General features: G+C 38.5%; 1 protein-coding gene across 1 annotated transcript in view; it reads right to left on the bottom strand.

Annotated features, from left to right (window-relative positions):
• Window positions 1–17,731: 17,731 nt before the first annotated feature.
• Window positions 17,732–25,198, bottom strand: part of LOC149413438 (uncharacterized) — a 546,764-nt gene continuing 539,297 nt past the window's right edge. The window contains 3 exon segments of the mRNA XM_089644997.1: window positions 17,732–18,948; window positions 24,046–24,340; window positions 24,824–24,983. Of these exon segments, the coding sequence (XP_089501123.1) occupies window positions 18,667–18,948; window positions 24,046–24,340; window positions 24,824–24,983 (737 nt within the window). The 3' untranslated portion in view covers window positions 17,732–18,666.

Genomic DNA, 25,198 nt, shown 5'->3' on the forward strand with positions numbered 1-25,198 from the left:
AAATATACACCTTACCTTGATAAAAAACAATTGAATAATATTTTGGCCAGCCCGAATGGGAATGCCAAATCCCAGACGCCCAATGGGTGTGCCATTAATGGCAATACTTCCCCTCCTGCTCTCCCCGAAATAATGAATAATAATTCTTTTATACAAACATTAATTACCCTTTTAATTTCTATCCTCACAAACAACAATACTGTACCGTCCAACGCTGCCGATTTCATTAAATCTTTATTATCTTGCCTCCCCAATGGCTCCGAAACTGAACAAAATTCTTCAGTGGAACAGTAGAAGCCTCTTCGCTAACAAATCTGACCTAATTCAATTACTCGACGAACACGACGTTTCAGTAGCCGCCATTTCTGAAACGTGGTTAAAACCCTCCTTTCATTTAAGAATTCCAGGTTATTATTGTCTCAGACACGACAGACCGGATGGTAAAGGCGGCACGGCTCTGATAATCCATAATTCTATCCCGTTTAAACAAATTAATATTCATACTCCCTCCGACGATATCCAGATAATAGCAGCTGTCTTATCTGATATCACAATATTGTCAATATATATTCCTCCCTCTACGACTTTTATTGAAAATGAATGGGCACCAATATTAACCCAGATTTGTTCACCTTATATGATCCTTGGAGATTTTAATGCACATTCCCCTTCTTGGGGTAGCGAAATAACAAATCGTTCTGGCCGCAATCTTTTAAATTTTATTGATACCCATAACCTATGTTTTTTAAATGACGGATCTCCAACCAGATTCACCCCCCCTCATCAACGGAAAAGTGCTGTTGATATATCTCTTTGTTCGTATTCGTTAGCATCTAAATGCTCTTGGGACATCCTAAACGATCCCCTCTCTAGTGATCATTTCCCAATTATAATCCGCTTCCACCATCAATTCAACACTTATTCCCCCCCAGTTAAAAATAATCTCAAATTTAGAACGAAAGACGCGAATTGGAGCACTTTCTCTTCTGAACTAGATAACCTTATTAATTTAACAAAATTAGCGTAGGGAGTGTGGCGAACCCATCGCTCAGGGAGTGGAAACACGACCTGCAATAGCCATCCCAAGCTAAGGTGTGGGATACCGTGCTCAGGGCTGAATGACACTGGGGAACAGTGTCACGAACGGTTCCTCCGAGACACAAGGTCGCATCTCGGAGTATACAGACCTTACCCCAGCATTCGGGGCTCTGCTGGGGTGGACCTTTTATTTCCCTAGATACTCGTGGGACCAAATATGGACTGCAAAAACAAAGACAACACTGACGAGGGACCTTTAAGGAACCTAGGGGGAGTGGAAGGAGGAGTTGAGGCCGCCTCGGTGGACTCATCCCTCTTGGGGCCTTTGAGGAACCAAGAGGAAGTGGAGAGGAGAGATGGGACCACCCTGGTGGACTCTTCCCTTGAGGGGCCCTCTGGGAACCGTAAAGAAGGACCTCCGACGGACGCAACGCGGCGGGATCCCCCAGGGGATCCAGACGTGGAAATGCAGGGACCATCAGGGGACCTGGAAAATAGCGCATGTCGGGATAAGGAAGGCCACTTTCACGGTGCGCCCTCCTAACACCGAGGAGCGTAAATAGGAGGAATGACCCAAGGATTAGGCAGTAATGGCTAAAAACTTACAGTTCATTCAAATAAACTTGCACCGAGCGACTGCAGTGCTTAGCAGTAGAGTCACCCGGGACAGTGTGGACGTCGCGCTGATCCAAGAACCCTGGACTTATAGGGGGAAGGTCAGAGGACTAAACATGAACCAAGGTCTACTCTATTATAACGAGTCGGGGGACAGACCCAGGGCCTGTATTCTCATCAGAGGGATACCTGGCACACTGCTACCCGAACACTGCAGTAGGGTCTTAGTGGCTGTGAAGCTACAGGTCACGCTGGACCAAAGAAGCAGGGAAGTAGTTGTGGCATCAGCATACATGCCCTATGACTCTGTGGAACCACCACCCTCAAGGGAAATAACGAGACTCGTCCAGGACTGCAGGGAGAAGGGTAGGGAACTGATACTCGGAGCAGATGCTAACTCGCACCACACTGTGTGGGGGAGTACGGACATCAACAAACGAGGACAGGACCTCCTGGAATACCTGATGACAGTGAACCTTGAGATTCTTAATAGAGGTAGGGAACCCACCTTCGTTATAAGTAACAGACAGGAGGTGATAGACCTGACCCTAAGAACATTGAGAGTCTCAGGATGGAGAGTATCGGACGAACCATCCCTGTCGGACCACCGACACATAGAATTTAAACTAGAGGGAGAAACAAGCAAAACGGGGACCGATACATATAGGAACCCAAAAGCAACTGACTGGACTAGATACTCGGAGGAACTAAATATAGGAATGACAAGATTCCCAGCTAAATACGGCTGCCCCGAAGAAATTGAGGACGCAGTAGAAGTACTGAGGGACTCAATGATAAGGGCATACGAAAATAGCTGCCCTCTGAAGACAAGTACCAGGGACAAAACACCGTGGTGGAGCAGAAGACTGCAGGAGCTACGGAAAATAGTAAGTCAAGCTTTCAACAAGGCCAAAAAGTCAGGAAACTGGGATGCCCACAAGCAATACCAGAAAGAGTACAAGGTGGCAATCCAGAAAGCCAAAACATGCTCCTGGGAGAAATACTGTGGGGAGGTGGAAACCATCCCACAGACTGCAAGAATCCAAAAAATTCTTGCAAAAGACCCAGGGGCAGCAAAAGGCCCATTCAAAAAATCAGATGGAGGATTTACCAACAGTTGGGAGGAGGAGTTGGAGGTATTGCTGGGGAAACATTTTCCCGGCTACAAAAAGTTAGAAGCAGATGACACCGGTCCACCACCAGCCCGAGTTACACGGGAAGGTAAGGACTGGGACACTGCGGCTAAAATAGTTACTCCCTCCAGAGTTAAATGGGCAATCAAAGGGTTTGACCCTTTTAAAAGCGCAGGAGAGGATGGAATCTTTCCGGCACTTCTACAGAGGGGCCTAGATACAATCCTACTTCCGGTGACGAAGATCCTGAGGGCATGCTGTGCCCTCGGATACATCCCCATACCATGGCGGAAGACAAGGGTAGTGTTCATACCCAAACCGGGGAGAGCTGACTACGACCAACCAGGTGCATTCCGCCCAATTAGCCTCACCTCATTTCTTTTGAAGACAATGGAGAGGCTAATGGACAGGCACATAAGGGACGGGGCACTGAAAGAGAAGCCCCTCCACGAGTTACAATTTGCTTACCAAGCAGGTAAGTCAGTCGACGCGGCACTGCACAGGTTGGTGTACAAACTGGAGCAGGCACAAGCGACTGGGGAACTGGCGGTAGGGCTATTCCTGGATATAGAGGGAGCATTTGACTGCACCACTATTAAATCCATTGATGAAGCGGCAGAAAGACATGGACTCGACAAAACCACCAGAAGGTGGCTGAGGAACATGCTCTCAGGCCGGATACTTACGGTGACAAGGGGTGAGGTAAGCATCAAAGTGCTGGTGACACGAGGGTGTCCACAGGGAGGGGTCTTATCACCCTTGCTGTGGAGCCTGGTGGTGGACAACCTCATCCGGAAACTCAACAACAGGGGCCTATATACGCAAGGGTATGCGGATGACATTGCAACCATAATAAGGTGTTGGGATGCAGACACAACCCGAGGCCTTATACAGTCAACACTGGCAACAGTGGAAGAATGGTGTGAAGAAACAGGACTGTCAGTCAACCCAGACAAGACAGAACTAGTAATCTTTACGCGTAAAAGGAAACTAGAAGGATGGAGCAATCCAACCTTCTATGGAAAGGAATTAGAACCCTCTGACACGGTTAAGTACCTCGGAGTCATCATAGATGAGAAACTGAGCTGGAAAAACCAGGTGGAAACTGTAGGCAGAAAGGCCTGTGCTCTGATGTGGGCAACTAGGCGAATCTGCGGCAGAACGTGGGGTCTCAAACCTAAAATGATGCAATGGCTTTACACAGCCGTTGTAAAACCAAGGATCATGCACGCAGCCCTGGTCTGGTGGAGGAGAACAACACTGAAAACAGTGATGGTCACACTCAATCACATACAGGGACTTGCATGCAGAAGCATCACAGGAGCCATGAGAACCACTCCAATACTAGCCATGGGAGTGCTGCTGAACCTACCCCCACTAAACATAGAAATAGAGGGGGCGGCGATGGCGGCAGCCTACAGGTTACATTGCAATGGCCAATGGAGAGGAGAGTTGCCCAGAAACAGTCACACGGAGATAGGAATAAGACTGAGGGCAATTAGTCCGACGGCTGGGATGAAGCAGGACGGCAAGCAAGCCGAATACTTCTTCGGACAGCTGTTTAAAGTGACGTACCCCACAAGGGAGGAATGGGACTCGGTCCCAGGTCCAAACTCCAAACAGGAACTAATCTGGTTCACAGATGGGTCCAAGATGGAGGAAGGAACAGGGGCCGGGGTCTGTCTACAGGGATCTAAGAGGGAACTCAGTATACCTCTAGGAATGCACTGCACTGTGTTTCAAGCTGAGATGAAAGCCATCTTAGCCTGCGCACAGGAGAATATGAGTATCGGGTACAGAAATAAGAACATAAATATATGTTCAGATAGCCAGGCGGCCTTAATGGCACTGGAAAGTAACCGATGCGACTCCAGACTGGTGATGGAATGCAGGACTATCCTTATAGAACTGGCGACCATCAATAAAGTAACCCTGCTCTGGGTACCAGGACATAAAGGTATTGAGGGCAACGAGCGGGCTGACGAACTAGCAAGGAAAGGGGCGAAAGCACCACTTGCGGGATCCGAGCCGGCCGTAGGAGTAGCAGCTTGCCACACCAAACTACATATCAAGAGGTGGGTCAAATCCCAACACTGGAAGGAATGGAAGAAGGCACCCGGAATGAGGCAATCTAAAGTACTCATAAACGGACCGGACCCTAACCGAACCAGGCAACTACTCGATATGGACAGAAACTCACTGAGGGAACTGGTAGGACTATTAACGGGACACTGCCATCTCAGGAGACACATGCAACTGTTGGGAGTGGAAAACACCAACATCTGTAGGAAATGTGAAGAGGAGGAAGAGACTCCAATTCACCTATGGTGCCAATGTCCCGGTCTGCTGGGAATAAGGCTCAGATACCTGGGAACACGGACGTATATAAGGGGGGGGTCTTGGGGGTCCGGACCCCCCCCATTGCACCGCGCCGATTGTAGAATACGATAGTTTCTTAAGTCCGCCACAGTGCGGGGAGCGGGGGAATGGGCAGTGCCCCCGCCGCGGCGCGCCGCCGCCGCCCGCGTTTCGGCCGCGCGCACCATACCAAGCTAGAATCTAGTTTAGTCTATTTTGTCTTTTCGCGTTGCGCAGTTGTCAGTTGTTTTAATACAGAAAGAAGTGTCGCATTTAAAAAGTATGAAACGATCAAATCAGGTATCTCTTTTGAGTTTTTTTTCTAAGAAAGAGAGACCAAATCCCAATGAACTTTTATCAAAAGACAATGTGGAATCCTGTCATATTGAAGAAGTAGGAATAAATAGAGCGGGGCCATCCACAGATACTGATGACGATGAAGTGAAGAAAGGTAAGTCTCTTGTTTATTTTATTAGGAAGGAACCCAGTTACTAGAATTTTAAAAACTTTTATCCTGCTCTTATTTTTATTCCCAGAGAATTTCTGTAAACAAATGTTTTGCCGTGAGCATAAAATATTTGACAAATGGTAATTTCAGTGTATATGCGACGTGTACCTAAGTGTTATAAAATCATTTCGCCTTTTAAAAGAAAGAAATACAATTATATTTAACTAACAACTAACTGGTGCCCGCGACATTGTTCGCGTAGACTTAATTTTTAGTTGAAAATTCTTATTCTTAACATAACTTTTTAGTTTATGAACCGATTGGAATGAAACATAGACTAAAATGTTAAACAAAACCGCATACAAATCGATTAAGCCGTTTCTGAGATTAGCGTGGTCAAACGCACAGACAAACAGACAAAAATTTTAATAACTATTTTATTGACCTCAGTAACATAATTATAGTGCGTATGAATTGTTTTTTTTGTAAATATTTATGCACTTACAGAAACGGAACGCTTACGATTTAATTATAGTATGGATTAGAGTATTAGAGTCACAAATTATTATTATTATTCTTACAATTAAATATGACCAAAAAGCTGTTTGAAGATGGGTATGTGCTGTTGTTTTGTTTTAGTCAAATATGCCTTTGTTACAGCCAGGATGGATTTGTGTTCGGCTACGTCCGCAGCCGCAGCCAGGACGGGTTATGATATTGCGCTCTACGTATGTCATCCTCCAAGCAATGACGAGGAAAAGCTGAGAGCATTAAAAGAGCTTTGGACCCCTCCGGATACATTTAAATTTCCAGTCACTATCACTGGTAAAAAGAAACTTTCTTTTCAACGCCATTGGACTACCAGGTACTCATGGCTTGTATATTCAAACGTCATGCAGGGAGCACTTTGCAAAGTATGTGTTTTATTTGGAAAAAAAGCATGGCGGTCGTGGTCAGCAAGAACTTGGAGCCTTGGTTAGTAAGCCATTTACTTACTGGAAGAAAGCTTTAGAGAGCTTTGATCACCATGCAGATACTAAGTATCATAAATTTGCTGTTGAGCAGGCAGCAAATTTTGCAAGGATCATGGAAGGAAAAACGTTTGATGTTATAGAGTGCATGAATGCAGAAAACAGTAAAATTGCCGAAGAGAACAGAAAAAGATTGAAAGCCATTGTTGAAACAATTATTCTTTGTGGAAGGCAAGAAATAGCACTAAGAGGAAGTCGTGATTTTGGAGAAATTGGGATAAATGAACCCGAACATAATGATGGTAGTTTTAGAGCACTTCTTCGTTTTCGTGCGCGATCTGGCGATGAAGCACTTAAAAATCATTTACTAACACAAAACATTCACAGTAGAGCCATGTATACGTCACCAGGAATTCAAAATCAAGTGATTGAACTATGTGGTAGTGCTATTCAAGCGCAAGTACTTAATAGGGTCAAAGAGGCTGGTTTTTTTACTGTAATTGCTGATGAAACACAAGACATATCACGGCGAGAACAATTAGCGTTATGTTTAAGACACTGCTCATCTGGGAAATCGGTTATACGGGAAGATTTTTTAGAATTCATCCACGTAGAAGATGTTTCAGCTCAAGCTTTGGCAACGACTATTATATCACATCTCTTATCATATAATTTGGATATGGATAAATGGATTGGTCAAGGCTATGATGGCGCTGCAGTGATGAGCGGCCGGTTACGGGGCGTAAGAACAATAATCGCAGAGCAATACCCGAGAGCGCAATTCGTACACTGTGTTGCTCATGTTCTCAACTTAGTTTTAGCGCATTCATGTGAGATACCAATAATACGTAACTGTATCGGAACAATTAAGAGCGTAATAAACTTTTTTCGCCTATCACCGCTTCGCGACGGACTTTTGAAGAAAATTGCGGATCAAATTAATTCATCTCATTCAACGCTTATCTCTCTTTGTGAGACACGATGGACCGAGAAACACGTGGCTGTCGAAAGATTTGCAGAAATGGTTCCCGTTATATGCGAAACACTTGGGGCACTTCAAGATGCTGCTAGTAGCGATGTCGCTACTCAAGCATACCATCTTCAAATCGCTATGGATAACAGCCAGTTTATTGTTTCTTTAGTTATACTGAGAAAAGTTTTTTCATATACAGCAAACCTTAACAAAGCAATGCAGAAAGTCAATGTCGATTTGACCAACATTTGCGAATATACAAAAAATGTAAAAACGACTTTATTAAATGTTCGGAACGAAAGTCAGTTCGCAATTCTTTTTGAGCAAGCACAGCAGATGAGTTCAAGCGATATAGTAATGCCAAGAATAACTGGAAGGCAAACCCTGCGCAATAATATTGCAGCAGAAACTGCCGAAATATACTACCGACGAAATGTGTTTTACCCTTTCATTGATCATGTTATTACAGAACTCGACGCTCGTTTTAAACCACATGAATCGAAGATCGAAGGAATTCAAATGCTGCTACCTGAAAAAACCAGTAATGACTCCAGGATAAAAGAAAATCTTAACAAGATTACACAAACATTTCTGGGTGGGGAAAATAAAGGCACAATATTTCTGAGTGAATATGAGATATGGCACAATCACTGGAAATCTGTAGCACAAAAACCTGCAACTGTGATCGACACCATCGATAACTGCGATGATCAGTTTTTCCCTTTAATAAAAAAGCTTCTAATTATTTTAGCCACACTCCCAGTGTCCACTGCAACCCCTGAAAGATCTTTCTCTACATTAAAGAGGTTAAAAACTTACCTAAGAAATAAAATGGGCGACGAAAGACTTACTGGTCTGGCTTTAATGAGCGTACACCGAGATCTGGCGGTGCAACTTGATTCCGAAGAAATTATTAATCAGTTAGCAATTAAACGTAAAAGACTAAATGTATCACTTTAAAGTAGTGTCCGACCGAACTTTCGGTTTCGGTTTCGGCCTAGTTTCGGCCAAAAAACGAGTTTCGGCTTAGTTTCGGTTTCGGCCGCCATCCAGCCGAAACTACGGCCGAAACCGAAACTGAATTCGGGAGATTTCGTCCTGCGGTCGGACATGTTCGGTGCACTGAACTGCGAGCCACGAAAACACTTTTTATTTTCATTATATTCAAATAAGTATTATTGCATTAAAAATATTTTGTCATTGTAGGTAGGATGGTACTTTTTAATTTTAATTATATTGTAGTTCATTAAAAAGAGTGCCATACAAAATGACCAGAGTTTAGAGGAAATTATTTTGTTCTTAAAATGAAAGAGTATTTTTTGTTTAGTGTAGGTAGGTACCTAAATAAATTAGTGCACCTAAAAAAGTAATTTTGTTTTCTACCTTTTATTTTATGTTATTCGTTAATAATGTTCACACAGGTAATACCTAGATACTGTTTATTTTTTTATATTATTTACGAAGAAGTTATAACTTATTTAAAAAAGCACAACCATTTATTTGAAATAAGGAATGATAATTTTTAATTAATAGTAGTTGTAAAACAATGAATCTCGTGTCAGTTTTTTTTGTTTGAGAGAAAACTACATTTATTTTCATGTATAACTTGAATTTACAATATTTTGTTAGTGTTACTGTAGGTAGGTAGGTAATTTTTAATTTTAATTATATTGTAGTTCATTAAAAAGAGTGTCATAATAATACGACCAAAGTTTAAAAGAAATTATTTTGTTCTTAAGATGAAAGCTCTTCATTTAGCTTTAGAGAAAACGCTTATTTTTTTCATACATTAAGTATTATTTGCATTAAAAATATTTTGTTATTGTAGGTAGGATGATACTTTTTGATTTTAATTTTATAATTGTAGTTCATTAAAAAGAGTGCCTTACAATATGACCAAAGTTTAGAATAAATTATTTGGTTATGTGATTAAATAAAAGGTGTTTCAATTTTAAAACAAATTATTTGTTCTTAAGATGAAAGAGTATTTTTGTTTAGTGTACCTTAACAAATTAGGTATAAAAAAAAGTTATTTTGTTTTCCACCTTTTATTTTATGTTATTTCTTTTTTTATGTTATAAACGAAGCGATTTTATTTAAATAAGGAGCGATAATTATGTTATGTTTATTTTTAGTTCAAATATCAGAGACTGAATGATTTACATATATAATATTTAAAAATAAAGGCTGATTGATTAAGACTGACTATTTTTTTTCACGAAAACATGACCTTATATATTTTTTTTAATTTGCGGACCCCCCTCTTATCAAAGCTATATATACGTCCGTGCCTGGGAAGACACAGTGTGGAACCAGAAGACATCGCCACATATCCAATGACAGCCCTGGTGAACTTCATTAAAGGGACCGGGTTACTGGCAAGGTAATGAGGTAAAATGGGAGATAGTACAATGGGCCTATGGCCTAAGTGCTCGCAGGGAACTTAAGTAAACCGCCTCCGACTTAAAAAAAAAAAAAAAAAAAAAAACAAAATCGTCCCCGGGAGACATCAGAATGCAATGTGAGACGTTTCCTTATATGGTTATAAATGCAGCAGAAAAATCCATCCCGAAACGCAATGCGAATATTAAAATAAAACACTCTACTCCGTGGTGGGACGAGGAATGCACTCGCTCCGTCAACTCTCGAAAAAAAGCAATTTCCTCTTTTCGTAAGTGCATGTCACTAGAAAAATTTTTATCAGTTAAAAAAGCCCAGGCAGAAACCAAACGAATTTTGAAAAATAAGAAGCGCGCTGGATGGCGGAAGTTCTGTGAGAACTTGTCTCCGGAAACTCCCCAGTCTTCAGTTTGGTCTAGCTTAAAAAAATTCGGATCATCGTATTCTCCGCCGAGAATCAAACATATATCAGAAGAAATTCTTATAGGATTTGCGGATAAAATAGCCCCCCCATCAGTTGCCGGATGTGAAGAAATGCCTTCTATTAAGCCGTATCCATCCCACTCTAACTGGCTAGATGCTCCTTTCTCCATTGATGAGATGAAACGAGTGATAAGAGCCCTTTCTGACTCTGCTCCGGGTCCCGATGAAATATTTTATAGTTTCATTAAATCATTTTCTGATATGGCGGTTGAATATTTCTTATCTCTTGTTAATAATATGTTTGAAACAGGACTAATTCCGGATGATTGGAAAACTCAAAAAATCATTCCTATTTTAAAACCTGGAAAAAATCCATCTGAAATTTCGTCTTATCGGCCTATTGCTCTTTCATCATGTTTGATGAAAGTAGCAGAGCGTTTAATAAAAAACAGACTAGAGTGGTTTGTTGAAAGTCAAGATATTATCTCACCAAATCAGTATGGTTTTCGGAAAAAGAAATCTACAATGGATAATTTAAGTTTGTTCACAACTGATATCCGAGTTTCTCAATCCCTAAATTCTTATACATTGGCCACATTCCTTGACCTTTCATCAGCTTACGATGATGTTTTACTGAATGTTTTGAAAGAGAAGCTAATTAAAAAACAAATCCCCCCGAAATTGGTCCAATTTATTATTAATTTGCTCACAGATAGGTCCATTATTATTGAGTCTTCCTCTAAATGCTTAAGGCGCAAACTATGGAGAGGTTTACCTCAGGGTTCTGTTATCAGTCCTCTGTTGTTTAATATTTATATGAGCGACCTAGACTCAGTCATTCCTTTTTCTATCAAGCGACTTTACTTTGCGGATGATATCCTTATATATTTGTTACATAAAAATATTATTCTTGCAGCTAAGGAAATGAATTTGGCTTTACAATATATTAAAAGCTGGTTGTCAATGAATGGGATGAACCTGGCGGCATCTAAAACAAGGGTCGTGGCTTTCACGCGCAAAAGAAAAATTCCCCACTTCTCAATCTCTTTTGATAATGTGCCTCTACAAACCGCTACTCAAATCAAATTCCTTGGTCTTCTTTTGAACCATAAATTATCCTGGCTTCCACACATTCAGATAATTTCTACAAAGTGTGAAAAGGGACTTAATATGATGCGAGCAGTTTCCAGAGTATGGTGGGGATCTCATTCTACCACTCTTAAATTAATGTATAATTCCCTAGTTCGGAGCCACTTGGATTATGGCACATTCCTTTTTGACCCCCTCCCTAAATATTTAGATAAGAAAATGGAAAGAATTCAATCAAAAGCCCTCAGAATGATTATTGGAGCTATGAAGTCTTCTCCAATTAATGCGCTTCAGGTGGAATGTGGGGAGCCTCCATTATATTTCAGAAGGCAATTCCTTGCCAATAAATATATTTTCAAGGCTTTATCGTTATCACATCATCCTATTAAACAAAGTCTTAATCGGTTAAGTGTTAATTTGAATTCTAACAAAAGATTGAGAGAAAAAAAATGTTTTCCTCTCCTAATTAAAAGTTTTCATCTCTATAATTCTCTGTCATCTTCACTCCAATATCTTCAAGAAGTTCCCAATCTCCCTATATACAATATTCCATTTAAGGCAATCACTTTTATGCCAAACACAATAACATCAGACTTTCGGAAGAATATTTTATCTTCCCCAAATAAATTTCAAAATGTGGATGACTGTTTTAAAAGCATTGTGGCTTCAAAATTCCCTGGATTTTCCATCCTTTACACAGATGGTTCCAAATTTGAAAATAAAAGTTGTGGAGCATCGATATATAGTCCAGAATTCAACATCAATCTCACTTATAAATTACCGAAAGAAGTCTCCATATTTACAGCTGAATGCTTTGCAATTGAACAAGCGCTAAATCAAATCCAGGTTCTCAACATTCATCGAGCCTTACTATGTACTGATTCGCTAAGTGCTCTAACTAAAATTATGTCAAATATTCTATGTTATCCGGAAGACAGTATTATATGTAAAATAAAAAATCTTCTCAATTCTCTAAGTGAATCTGGGTTTGAGATGATATTGGCCTGGGTCCCTGCCCATTTGGGTATCGAGGGTAATGAGATGGCCGATTCTCTCGCCAAATCTGGTTCAGATTCCGGAACTATCCCACAAAATTTTAGAATTCCTATCTCCGATGTCTTCCCGATTCTTAAATCCAACATGACTTGTGCCTGGGAAGAAAATTGGGCAGTCTCCAAAATAAGAACTGGATCTTTCTATGCTGGAATTCAAAACCATATCCCTGCTAAGCCATGGTTTCACGGTAAAAAACTTTCAAAACGATTCATTTCATGTATTTCGAGAATGAGAATTGGTCACTGTTCAATTGCATCTCACTTGGCTAGAATTAGAGTTTTGGATGATCCGGTCTGCCAGTGCGGTGTGGAAGAGGAAACCCTCGACCACGTTTTCTTTAACTGTAAAAACCATTCATCTTTCAAGAACATATACCGCCGGCTTATTAAAATCACACACCAGTCCCCCCTTAACATTTCATACCTTTTATCTCTTAACAATTCTCGTGTTTATAGAGCTTTATATAAGTTTATTAACCTAAATGAATTCAACATTTAATTTGTTTTAGTGATCTAAATTAGTCCAATATTTAATTTGTTTTATTATTCTCCCAATACATATAATTACCGAATTTTTTTATCCACTTTAACTGTTACCGGCACAAAGCACTCTTTTCAGGGTGAAATGCCTAAAACCAAAAAAAAAAAAAAGTATAAAATACAAATTGATTTGAAGACAAATACTGTTTTATTATTTTACTAATAAAATGAGTTCTAGACTGTCTATGTCTCCTCGAGCATCCTCGACTTTTTTTTAATTCCCTTACGCATCATACATTCTCCAGTTCCATTAATAAATGTCCAAGGCTTATCTTGTTGTCTGGGTTCTTAATTCTACTGTACAGTCCAGTGTCCAGTCTACTGCTCTTCTCTTCCTCAGCCAGAAAAATGCAATAAAACTTATTTTGGAAAAAATGGCTTGTACAGTGTTTTGGGACAACCGCACTGGCGCAGGTAGTAGGTAGAGCAGGGGAGAGTAAAATGAATGACTTTTTCATTAACTGCGATTTCATTTCCCTCGGATGAGAGTGAAAAGTTGTTAATTTTAAGTTTAAGAAAAAATCCTTTTTCTTCTAGAAATGAAATCGCCTCTCACGATTATTGTCATGTTAGTAAAAACTCAATTTTGAACTGATGGCCTCATTTCCTTTGACAACTTTAAATCATCACTGCATGTCGTCATATAAAAATTGTATAAAAACATTAAAACAATTTTATTGGTCATAAGTCATTTTTGTTTATTAGTTTATTAAAAATTTAACTTGTGACAATATCTGCCGTGAAACGTCCCTCACGATTCCATAGAATAACATTATAATATAAGTCAACATAGTTCTGATAAAGTATCATCATCATCATCAATATTATTCATTCATTTGTATCTTACACATTTGGTTGATTCAACAGGTGGGATCCCACAAAAGATATTTTAAAAACCATTGTATAATAAACATACAATTAAAAAAGGCAAATAAATGATATCTGAATTGCAGAAAATAAAATATTTAAAATACAGTGAAACAACTATTATTTGTGAGATTGATTTATCGTGGTCTTCTGCTTAATAATTGATTTTGTAATTTTCATGTGTCCGCCAGTTGAAAAATACTAAGCTAGGACCTAGGCTGATTTCTGCTTATACGGCCAAAAGTATTGCCATGATTTATTTTTAAGGTATTATACAGTGTTGCACTTCCTCCTCTTACGACAACTCTTAGGGCAGTGTTACAGTGTCCATCAATAGGTCAGATATGTTTCGATATAAGACTGATGTTTTTTATTTTTAAAATTAGTACCTCCACACAGGAGGCCCTCAGGAAAATAATTTCTATCGGGGTCTCTGTCATCTTTGGGGATATTTTGCAGAGGGTCCTTTTTAAGGAAAGGAATGAGAGGGAGTTCTGTGAAGTAAAAAGGTACGAGGGGCGGGTAGAAATCTGGGATCCAGGAATGACGGACGTATAAATCCATCCCTCCCATTGCGATGCAAGGCGATGGGTCAAGAGTCCAGCTGGAGCGGTCGAAAGGTCTCCCTCACACTGTCTCTCCTGATTCAGCCCACCACGCAGTAAATAAGCAGACTCATCCGCCTCCAAGACCTGGACAAACCTCACCCCATAAACCCGGGCACACCTGCTCTAGTCACAAAACGTAGCAAACTACTCGGGGTGACTTATGGAAGAGGTGTTGGGTACCCAAAAAATTGTTCCCAGGGCGGCGATACCCGTTCCCGCCTCCCAAAATGGACACTGTAACATTGTCCAAATTATTGGCTAAAAAAGGACGAAGTGCAACATGGTATAATACCCCAAAGATAAATCACCATGAAGGACCTAAACTGTTGTAAGTCTAATGCTATGAGAATCCCTTTTGTTATTATTTGCAATGCTACCCGGATAAGAAAACTGTGTTTGAAATCTTTTCTTTTGACCGAAATATGTAAAAATTTAGATGTGCGATATGATTTGAGATTTTCACGGTCAAAGGTATTACAATGATTTATTTTTGGGACATCATGCCGTGTTGCGCTACTTCCTTCTTTAACCAGCGTTTCAGACAGCTGTATGGACACTGTAATGTTGTCCGAAATATTGGTTAAAAAAGGAGGTAATGCAACACGGCATAATACCCCAAAAATAAATCACTATAACGTTGATGTAATATTTTTCAACACTTATTTACATTTCAAAGCTCCATAGTCAATGAAAAACATGTCACTTGGAGCTTAAAATAGATGCGTTGAACTAAACATATAGGACAGAAAAGGCTGTGGAAGTTTAAAATGTTTTTCAAGAATCTCAAGATAGTGTCTCAATTACCACAGATAATGGGTGAATACTGTATTTTAGAAACGGATAAAGGTTAATTTGCTCACATTCGAAGAAGAAAAAACTTATTTGACAATGATTATTGATATGTTAAACCTTTACTGAATAAGAACACAATCGTACCTGTGACTTCAATAATAATTGTTTTGCATACAATAAAATATCAAATCCTCAGAAAGAAAGAGAGATAGAATTATTACTTTTGCGGGTTCCTCATTACATTTACTGTTATTTCGAAGTCACAAATACCATTTATTGTAAACCGATTGGCAATATTTTTTATTCTATTTTATAATAATATGTTATATATTTATGTATAATATTTGTAGTTCTAATAATTTTGTTTGTTTATTTATCTATAATTATTTACAATTTAAAAGAAAATGCTTGAAATAAATATGAAAATATGTTACATCACATTTTAAATAGTTTTCTGCAAAAGACTTAACATTTTGTGAAAAAAACATAGCAATGTTAGCTGTTCTTGTATATTTATTATTACTACAGTCATTAGATTTGGTCACGAGAATAAATAAATAGTTGGGACGGGTTTATAGGTTTATAAATTAGTAAATAATACAATTTAATTTAAGAAGAGTTTGCAGACCACTGATTTCTTGGCAGTAAAAAGGTTAAAGTTTCCAAAACATAACTTGTAAAGAAGGGAAAGTAAACATTCATTACTGCGGATTGCCCAAATGATGTGAAGATATCCAACCTTCAATAGGAGAGGACATCAGAAGAAGAAGAAACATTACAAAAAAACATACAAGGCCCCTAATCCACAGAGATACGGGGGTATCACATACTCAACGATAGCATATAAGTATCTTTGCGACTATGTACAACCATACATATGTGACGAGGTTCGTGCACAGTCACACGTTGCCGACATTTGTAAACTCATCGGTGATGCCAGTCTCCCATGACAAGGCTGGGTGTGGTATTTGCCACTCGTGTTGACCAGACTTCAAACATGGCATCGCTTCTATCAGACATTTTGTAACAATGCATATGTTTAAAGCAATGCTACCAACAAAACAGTCAACAAAGAATGATAGGACATAAAAATGACAGCTACAACAACTCTCTGGTTGTGAGTGAGGTTATAAAAGAATTCTAGTTTTGACGTTTTCAGAATTTAACCGCTTCTGTGCCAAGAGCGAGTTAACTCGCATTCTTGGCCTGCTGTGCACAGCTACACTTCTACCTACTGGCATTTAAAAGGTTAACAATGATTGATGGCGAAGCGGGTCACTTGATTTGAATTTTTTTTTTTTTTTTTTATAGTGAATACCTCACAAGAGTCCCAACTGCTCCCGTCTGGAGGCAGTGAGACTATGGCATCCCCAATTGGGGGATGTTGTGAGGCTGAAGGTAAGTGGGGAAGGGAAAGAGGAAGGTGGGGAAGTACCTGGCTATTCAGATCTAGTCACTAAACACGGCTAAAGCCATTTGGAGCAACGTTTCAATTCTGAATGGTGGTCTTACACCAGGGGGATACTGGTAGTATCTTCCACTCTGGATCGTGCCGCAAATATACTATATATTATTTTAATTAATTAATTGTGAAATAACACAAATTAATCAAATAAAATTTATTTGCGCACGCCGGGTTCGAACCCGCGACCTTCGGAATGGCAGTCCAATGCGTTACCACTGGACTATGCCGGCCGTCAATAGCGATGTATACCGAGTGTTTGTGACGTGAGTACATAACATGAGAATGAGATACTTGCATATCCCCGAGGAAGAAGGGCCTAAAACAGGCATGTTTAAAAACAAGAAAAATAATGAATAATTTGTAATAAAATAATCTGTCATTAAAGGGAAAGATAAATAAATTAAGTAAAAACTCAAAACAGTGTCTACTGCTAAACAATAATATGTATATAGTTTTCTTTATTCTTAATTGTATCATTTGTGCTCTAGTTATCGTTTCATTACTGATAACGTGTTTGAATTAAAAATAGTTTTAACAAAAGTATTGAAGTAATTTTTATTTTGGCAACACTAAATTATCTTCTCCATTGTCGATCGACTTAGATATTTTTTTCAAGATAATAATATAATATAAAGCATTAAAAATTTTGCTTTCGAAAATTATAATTTGGCACTTGTTCGTTATGCACCCAGAAGAAAATATTATTATATAAAAGTAATTTACTCAAATGACTACTTTTTAAGAATTTTAAAATACTTTAATTTATCTACATATGTTTTTTTTTTCATATCACTTTTTAATAAGAAGATAGGAAGATTTTAGGCTAAAATTAAATATCTTAGAGGAGAAAAGATCAACTACAATAGTTTTCAAGAATATCAATTATTATGAATCAATTTTATTCATAATGATGTACATACATACGTACGTACATTGTTTCAAAAACATAAGGCGATAAATATAAAAAATTAAACAAGATAGAGTTTCATTTGCAAGATTTAACGTCAGTATAGAATTAAAGATAGGTTCCATCTAAGGAATAAATAAGTTGTTTTTTCTATGTTTCACATTCACTAGAATTTTCGTGGTTGGTGAATTACCCACTAAAACATAAAATTTTCAAGTCTCGTTAAAAATAAAAATAGGTTTAAGAACATGAAGTTTATGAAGGAGGAATATCACTGAATATCAAATCACTCAATAATGTTCCTAATAGTATTAATTAAATGTCTCACTGTGTCATTAAACCAATCTGTCCATCTTTCTCAACAAAACACTCCGCCTGCAATTGATAACTTCTTCAGGCGATTAATTCATTTTATCCTTTTCACTCTAAAGTGTTGTGAATGCAATGAACATGTGCAGTCCGTGTAATACTTGCAATCAAATGTTTTGGTTGGGCATTGAAATAGCTTTTATTACAAATTCATCAGTTTGTCGTATAAATCTTACATTTTTAAATTTTGTTTTGAAAAAACAATTTAGAATGAAAAAATTGTGCAGAACAAAAATCAATAAAAATTATCACAAGGACAATATTTTTTGTGATAAATGAACAGCCAAAAAGTATTCTGTTATGTATATAAAATTGGTGCGGAAAATTGGTGAATATTTACTATAAGAACTGATTGTAGTGCTTGATAAAAACAATGATACATAATTGCTAGAGTACCAACTTCTTTCTTGATGTTGGATAAAATAAAATATCACAAATGTTGACACAAAGAGCTTCAAGGATAATACGTCATAATAACCATTGCAATTGTTTGCTCTCAACTCAATTATTAGTTGTGTAACAGTAGATGACGTAGCAATCCCAATAGACACAGTAGAATATAACAAACTGATGGGTTTCCTTCCCCTCGCTCACGAGACACCAGAGGGACATGCATCAGAGGCGCTTGTGGCCCCCTTCAATGCTGCTGGACTTGCCTCCGAGGGCGGGAGGTGACCGGGAGGGCTCGGGGTGCTCCAGGCTGGAGGCCCGGAGAATGAGCCCGCGAGACCTCCGCTGCAGCCAGTCGGGGGCCGTGGAAGAGGACCCTCTGCCGCTGAAGGATCCCGTCTTCTGCAGCCGGCGGGGGGAGTAGTACGGGGAGCGAGGGTCTGTTGGCAGGTTGTACTCTTCTTCTGGGAAGGCCATGTGTTGGGGAGTTGTTGGACTGTCAGACTCCTAAAAATTTCATGAAGGGATGAAGCATTCAACTACTTAATATTAGGTCTACCTCTGGACGATTAAGAGTCACCCTGTCGCCATGGTGAGAGATCACCATCGACCTGGATCAAAACGTTGCTTGAATGTTTGATAGCCCGGTGGGTTTTACTCCCGAATACAAGTTGAAATGATCAAGCTTGATACTCACAGTGGGCACCTAATGACTCTCTTTTCAGAATTAGTTATGCTGAGGACGGATTATAGCTAAATTTTTAAATTCTGTGAAAGTCATGTTCAAGTTTTGATTCTTTTGATGTTATTACATCATTATGGGCCAGTTGATTCACAGAACTGAAATTGCAATAACAGAACATGAATAGAACTTTCACACAACTTGAAAATTAACTTTCATATTTGACGAATAGTTCAAATTCTGTAAAACAACTGGCCTTTAGTGAACAGGTTCACCGCCACAAAAGTGACATAAAAAAATAAAAGAGGACATAAACAAACTGAAGTCAAATGTCCCGATCGAGTACGGTGACAGCAAACCGGTTGAAAGATCTTAAAATAGCTGATTCGAAGGGACGGGCAGTCCGTAGAAGCTGTAATGCTGTACATGCCCCGAGAAAAAAAGAAAATAAAATTGTGGACAAATTTTTTTCTTCACAAATCTTCTATATTTCTTCTCATTCTTTCAACCTCCCAGCGAAGCCCAAAAATAGATATGCCATATATCCACAGGCTCTGGACAGATGCAACACTGGCGCAGTATCCCAAATAAAAAACGTAAGCAATGATCACACTCAATCAAACAATAGAAATACAGCATAAGCTCACTAATTGGACATGAATCAACCTTCTTGATTACAAAGATCAAAAATACCTATAAATATAAGTCTGGTTGATGAGCTTGTACTGTATTGTTAGCAGCGCATTCAAATACTGCCGCCACAGTGTTTAGTTCACCAATTGGCCGCCAGAGGCGCCACTCTCATCACTGTCAGCCAATCAGGCATCTACACTTCGCGAGTGGTTCACAGTATGGCCGGCAGAGGCGCTACTGGTTGAAGGCGAGAGCGACTCCACCGCCACCTAGCGGCCACCCGCGAGACGAGCAAGGATGGCAAGCGGCTGAGACTTGGAACAGCGCAATGCGCGATATAACCTTACTGAATATTGGATGTTATTATTGTGATAGACCGTGAAGACAATATAATATTTCATCATAACAATTTACTTAGCGTTTTATTATTGCTAACAGTATAGTAATACTGTAATATCGTTGCTACAAATCCATCACCATGTAAATCAGTAAGTCATCTTGATACACTATCAGAACACGGAAATAGTTTTACCCCAGTAGAAATAAAATCAGATTTTTCCACTGATGTCGAAGAGATAGATAAATAAGACAAACTTGCTTTAACGTGAAATTTGGGAGACATTTCCACGAGCTGGAGACAAACCATGTGACCATATTTTTGGCACCATGAGGGTTCAAGAATGCTTTGAATAAACTATGACATGACATAAGAGCGCAAGTAAAGTTCGCTGAAGTAAATGCCGGCTTGCAGCGGAGTCTATTGTGGAACTTTTCTACGCAGGATCTAAATGTTCATTCTTAAACGAATCGCCTGGTGTAGCGACGCTAAAATTGAGTGCGGTGGGTAAATTATAACACATTAGTAAATATTAATGATTAACTATGTAGTATAACAAAATGTTAAATTTTGTAAACAAGACTGAACTTTTGTTTACCCGATATCCACGCTCCAATGGATGAACCTTCCCCCAATTCCTTCAGACTCACAACACTCCGCAAATAGGGACGACAGTTAAACTGACTCCAGACTAAACTATATTAAACAGTCAAAGATGAGCTACACGGCGATGGATTTGCATTGACAATATTTTGAAATTTACATAGCAAAGCCTAGGACAAAATTTTGTGTTGTTTAATATAAACAAACACATTTTCTGGTACAACTAGTAAAGAGATATGAAATCATACCTACCCACACATCCAGTTTTCCTTTTAAATGTCATGAAATCAATGTTGATGAAAATAAATGCATTAATACAGTGTCATGCCTTCCACCGTCAGTTGGTTGTTTATTCCAAGATGTTTGTAGAACTTTTGCACGGTACATTCCAACCAACACTCATGCCGCCCTATTCTCAACACAGTGTCAAAAGTTACCACACAGTTATATCACAAATGCTAAATAGTTTGATATGATAGAAAGCACTTCGACGATTAAAACCGTGTTGAGAATAAAATGACTGCATCCGATGAAATGGAATGACGTTAGGACTGAAAACAATACTATATCATACTGATTTGAAAGAAAAAGTTGCTTTACCATGAAGTAGTACATAATTAGTGATTATGAAATAATGGTATGGAGTTACAATGCATAGCCAAGGGAAGATAAGAAGTACATAAAAAGAAGTGACGTTTTGAAGCCTAGTTCAAAATTATTTGACTCTAGGCAAGATGGCATTAACCCTTCAAGCTCGGAAGGTCATTACTCACCACTAACATCATATTCCATTAGAGGCTCTGAAGGACACATCTGACTGGGGTGTCCATACAATATAAAAGTTTTTTTTTCTACAATGCATATATACAGGGTTTTCCAATAAGAGGTGTTATTCTGAATAGCCCGCTATTTCGGTAGATGTTACTTTTGAAGCTGTGATTTTTTGACATTTGACAAGTAGAAACTACGCCATTAATAAAAGTGAAACGATACACGCTTCAACAACGCATTGAAATTATTAAAATTCACTATTATTAATTATTAGAATTCCATCGAAAAATCATCTTGAGTGATGAGGCCCATTTCCACCTCGGTGGCTTCGTCAACAAGCAAAATTGTCGCATCTGGGGCTCGGAAAATCAAGAGTTATTGTTGAAAAGCTTCTCTATCCTCAACGTGTGACTGTTTGGTGTGGTTTATGGTCCGGCGGAGTCATTGGATCTTACTTTTTCGAAAATGAGGCTGGAGCAACAGTTACGGTGAATGGATTGCGCTATTGAGAGGTGATTAATGATTTTTATGGCTGGAATTGGATGGTATTGATCTGGACAACGTTTACTTTCAACAAGACTGCGCTACGTGCCACACAAGCAACGAAACCATTGATCTTTTACGATTGAATATCAAAATAACACCTCTTATTGGAAAACCCTGTATATATGTGATTTGTTCGTAGTTGGAAAGATAAATAACTATTCTTCTCATATTGTCTCAAATATTTACCTATACCTGACTACGCAGATAAAAAAATGTCAAAAAGCATGATTACAAATTGACAGGATTTTTTCATTGACAGTAGAAAGTTAAAAATTATTTACATTTTTTATTGTATGAATAGTGTCAAAGGTGAAGTGACAGTTTTCTTACTAATGGATGTTTCAAGTCATAATATCCCGGCATGTTTTATAGTTTACATTTTTATGTTTGAAACTTATTCAAATTTTATTTTTTAGAAATATCAATGCTTATTTCAAATGCAAACATTTTCAAGATAATTTTATCTAGTTTCTAAAATGGTATTTCAAAAATAAGAAATATGTAGCACATTTTAGATATCTCGGGAGCATTCAGAAATTAAGTGAAATTTCACCGTGTCCTTGGGACTTGTATGTAAAAGTATTTTAAAACCTGAAGGGTTAATCCTGTATAATACGATATATTTAAAAAAAAAAACTTGGTTGGGTTAACACCATGAAGCCCTATAAAACATAATATATTTCCTTAAAACATAATACATAACTATAAAAAATATAGTTATATTAGTTTTTCTCGTTGTTTCCTCTATAATTTTTTTGCAGTTACAAAGAAATGAAGGAATAAAAATCAATGTGGTTTTTAATTCAAGAAAATATTTGTTGAAATGCTTTCGGAGGCAAACCACATAATTTTCAACAATACAACAAGTTTGTCTTTATTGTATATTGTCTGTTATGTTTAGTCTTGTGTGTCTTTATTTTAGCTATCTGTCAAACAAATGGTCAGACAAAGAAGTCCATTGATATTAGTAATCCATCAACAATGGAATAACAAACATAATATATAGACACGTTATTGTCTGACAAAATTAACACAATGTGACAATAACATAAAAACACGTTTCCAGTAAATTCTTAATTCAAACGTTAATCCATTAATGATAAAAATTGACATTCAAAGGATATAATGTTTATTTTTTGGTTATTTTTTTTTAACTTTTGCTGCACTTTCTCATCACACATGAGGGCATTTTGGCCGTATTTATACAATTTGGTTAGAGATAGAGTCGCACACAACCTTACACGACGCTCGACAGTTTAGTACTAAATTGAAAGGACTGCAATTACCTTATCTTTCTACAATTTATCTGTAAGTTTTGTAGTGTCATTGTCTATTAAGTTCGCTTTTTATTCAATAAACTCAAGGAAAGTTCACTTTTCTATGAATACTGAATTCATTCATGTGAATTACTTTGAACAGTAAAATGAAAACATCCCTTATTAAACATACTAATTTCGGATGTCGGTGCATGGGTAAGTTGGTAAGTAATGTGAGGTATTATTGCGTAATGCGTAGCATTATTCAAGTTTAATGAATTTTTTATTGAAATTCGAACTGTGTATCATGTCAGAAAAGCGATAAACTAGGTACAACAATTATTTGGTGAATTAACAATTCTTTTTACGAAATGCATATCTCTTTTGTTCAAATGCTTGACAAACGCTTAGACGAATTATTAGAGTGAATATATGTTACTGAGACAATGTGCATGGTTTTACTGAACTAAGTCCAATGGACACCCTTTAGTGGCTAGTTCGTATACATATTCTTTGAAAGGCTATCCTATTCACAAACTGCTACATTTTGATTAGTATAAATATAACGTGTCTTGAATTTTTATATTGTCATTGGATAAATGTTGTAATTTTTCAAGGTCACTACTACAGGTCAAATATAAAAAATACTTTCAGTTTCATAAATCCTACAATTACTATATCCTGCGGTCTGCGCTAGTGTTAAATCTAAAATCATTTTCAGTCCTCATAATCGTGAACAACCCAAAAGACAGAAGAAAGTTTAATCTGACAATTACCTTTGTAGTTGTTTTCTCATATCTTCTTACCTCCTCCAAGCTTCTGAGCGGGGTGGGGTCTCGCCTTCGTCCCCTGCGCTCCCGTCGCTCCCTCTTCTCCAGCTCCTCAGCCAGCATGCGCACTTCCCAGTCCCCCCCGCCCCCTCGGCTGGAGCCCCCCTGCAGAGCCCCCCCCGACCCACCCTCACACCCCTGTCCTCCCTGGCGGCTGGGGCCTCCCTCCGTGTCCTGGAAGTGCTCGAACACGGGCGTACGGGGGAGGTAATCCGAGTCGTTGCTGCTGCTCGAAGCGGAACTGAAAAATGAATGGATTACGATAAAGGTAAGGATGCACATTACTATGTTCCCAGGCCAATGTGCACACTTGTCCTATTAAATCGTAGTATCACGATATTCAATGGATTTCATGTTGTAAATCACTTCAAAGTTATTTATCTCCCATTTTAACAGAAAAACCAGCGACCAATGTCAGTAAACGCAAAACACCAAAAAAAACATAACTTTAAAGGGCAAATCAACTCGTTGAAGGACCTTGCACCATTGCCATCTTTCTTGCTCACGTCCCACGCCGATTTGTACAGCACAGATCAGCGATGGGTGGGAAGCATGAATGTTCTCAATTTTCTATTTTCTCAAGTTGTCAAGGTATCTTAATGCGTTTTGTACATCGCGTATGTGAGCCCAGTGTGTCTTTACCTAAAGGAAAGCCTCCGTGGTTGAGTAAAGGTCGCAGAACACTTAGAAATCTCTATGGCTTAAGTGGACAATACTGTGTTACCTGTTCCCATCGCTGGAGCCATTCTCGCTGCCCATGTCTAGCACCACGGTGTCTTGGAGCCGAGAGGGGTGCGGGGGCGAGGTCCTAGCGGGGGGTTTGGGGGCCCCATGACCCGTGCGGTGGTATCCGAAGAAGGAGCCTAGACTGAACTTCCGGTGTTCTGAAAGTTTTAGTGAGGATTGACTATTATACACAAGGTTGAAATTTCACAAAAAAGAGCATAATTAATTATGAAAATCATTAAGTTGTTAAACAAGTACTTGTTTCAATGCAACTTGGATTATGTTATACTTCAATGTAGTACTCATAAATGATATTTAAGAAAACATACTAATATGATTTAAATTAACTAAATTTTAGGATGAGGCTGTATAA

The sequence above is a fragment of the Hesperophylax consimilis genome, chromosome 22, assembly GCF_061612785.1.
Source record: "Hesperophylax consimilis isolate HC1 chromosome 22, BYU_Hcon_1.0, whole genome shotgun sequence".
In the NCBI taxonomy this organism is placed as follows: Eukaryota; Metazoa; Arthropoda; class Insecta; order Trichoptera; family Limnephilidae; genus Hesperophylax; species Hesperophylax consimilis.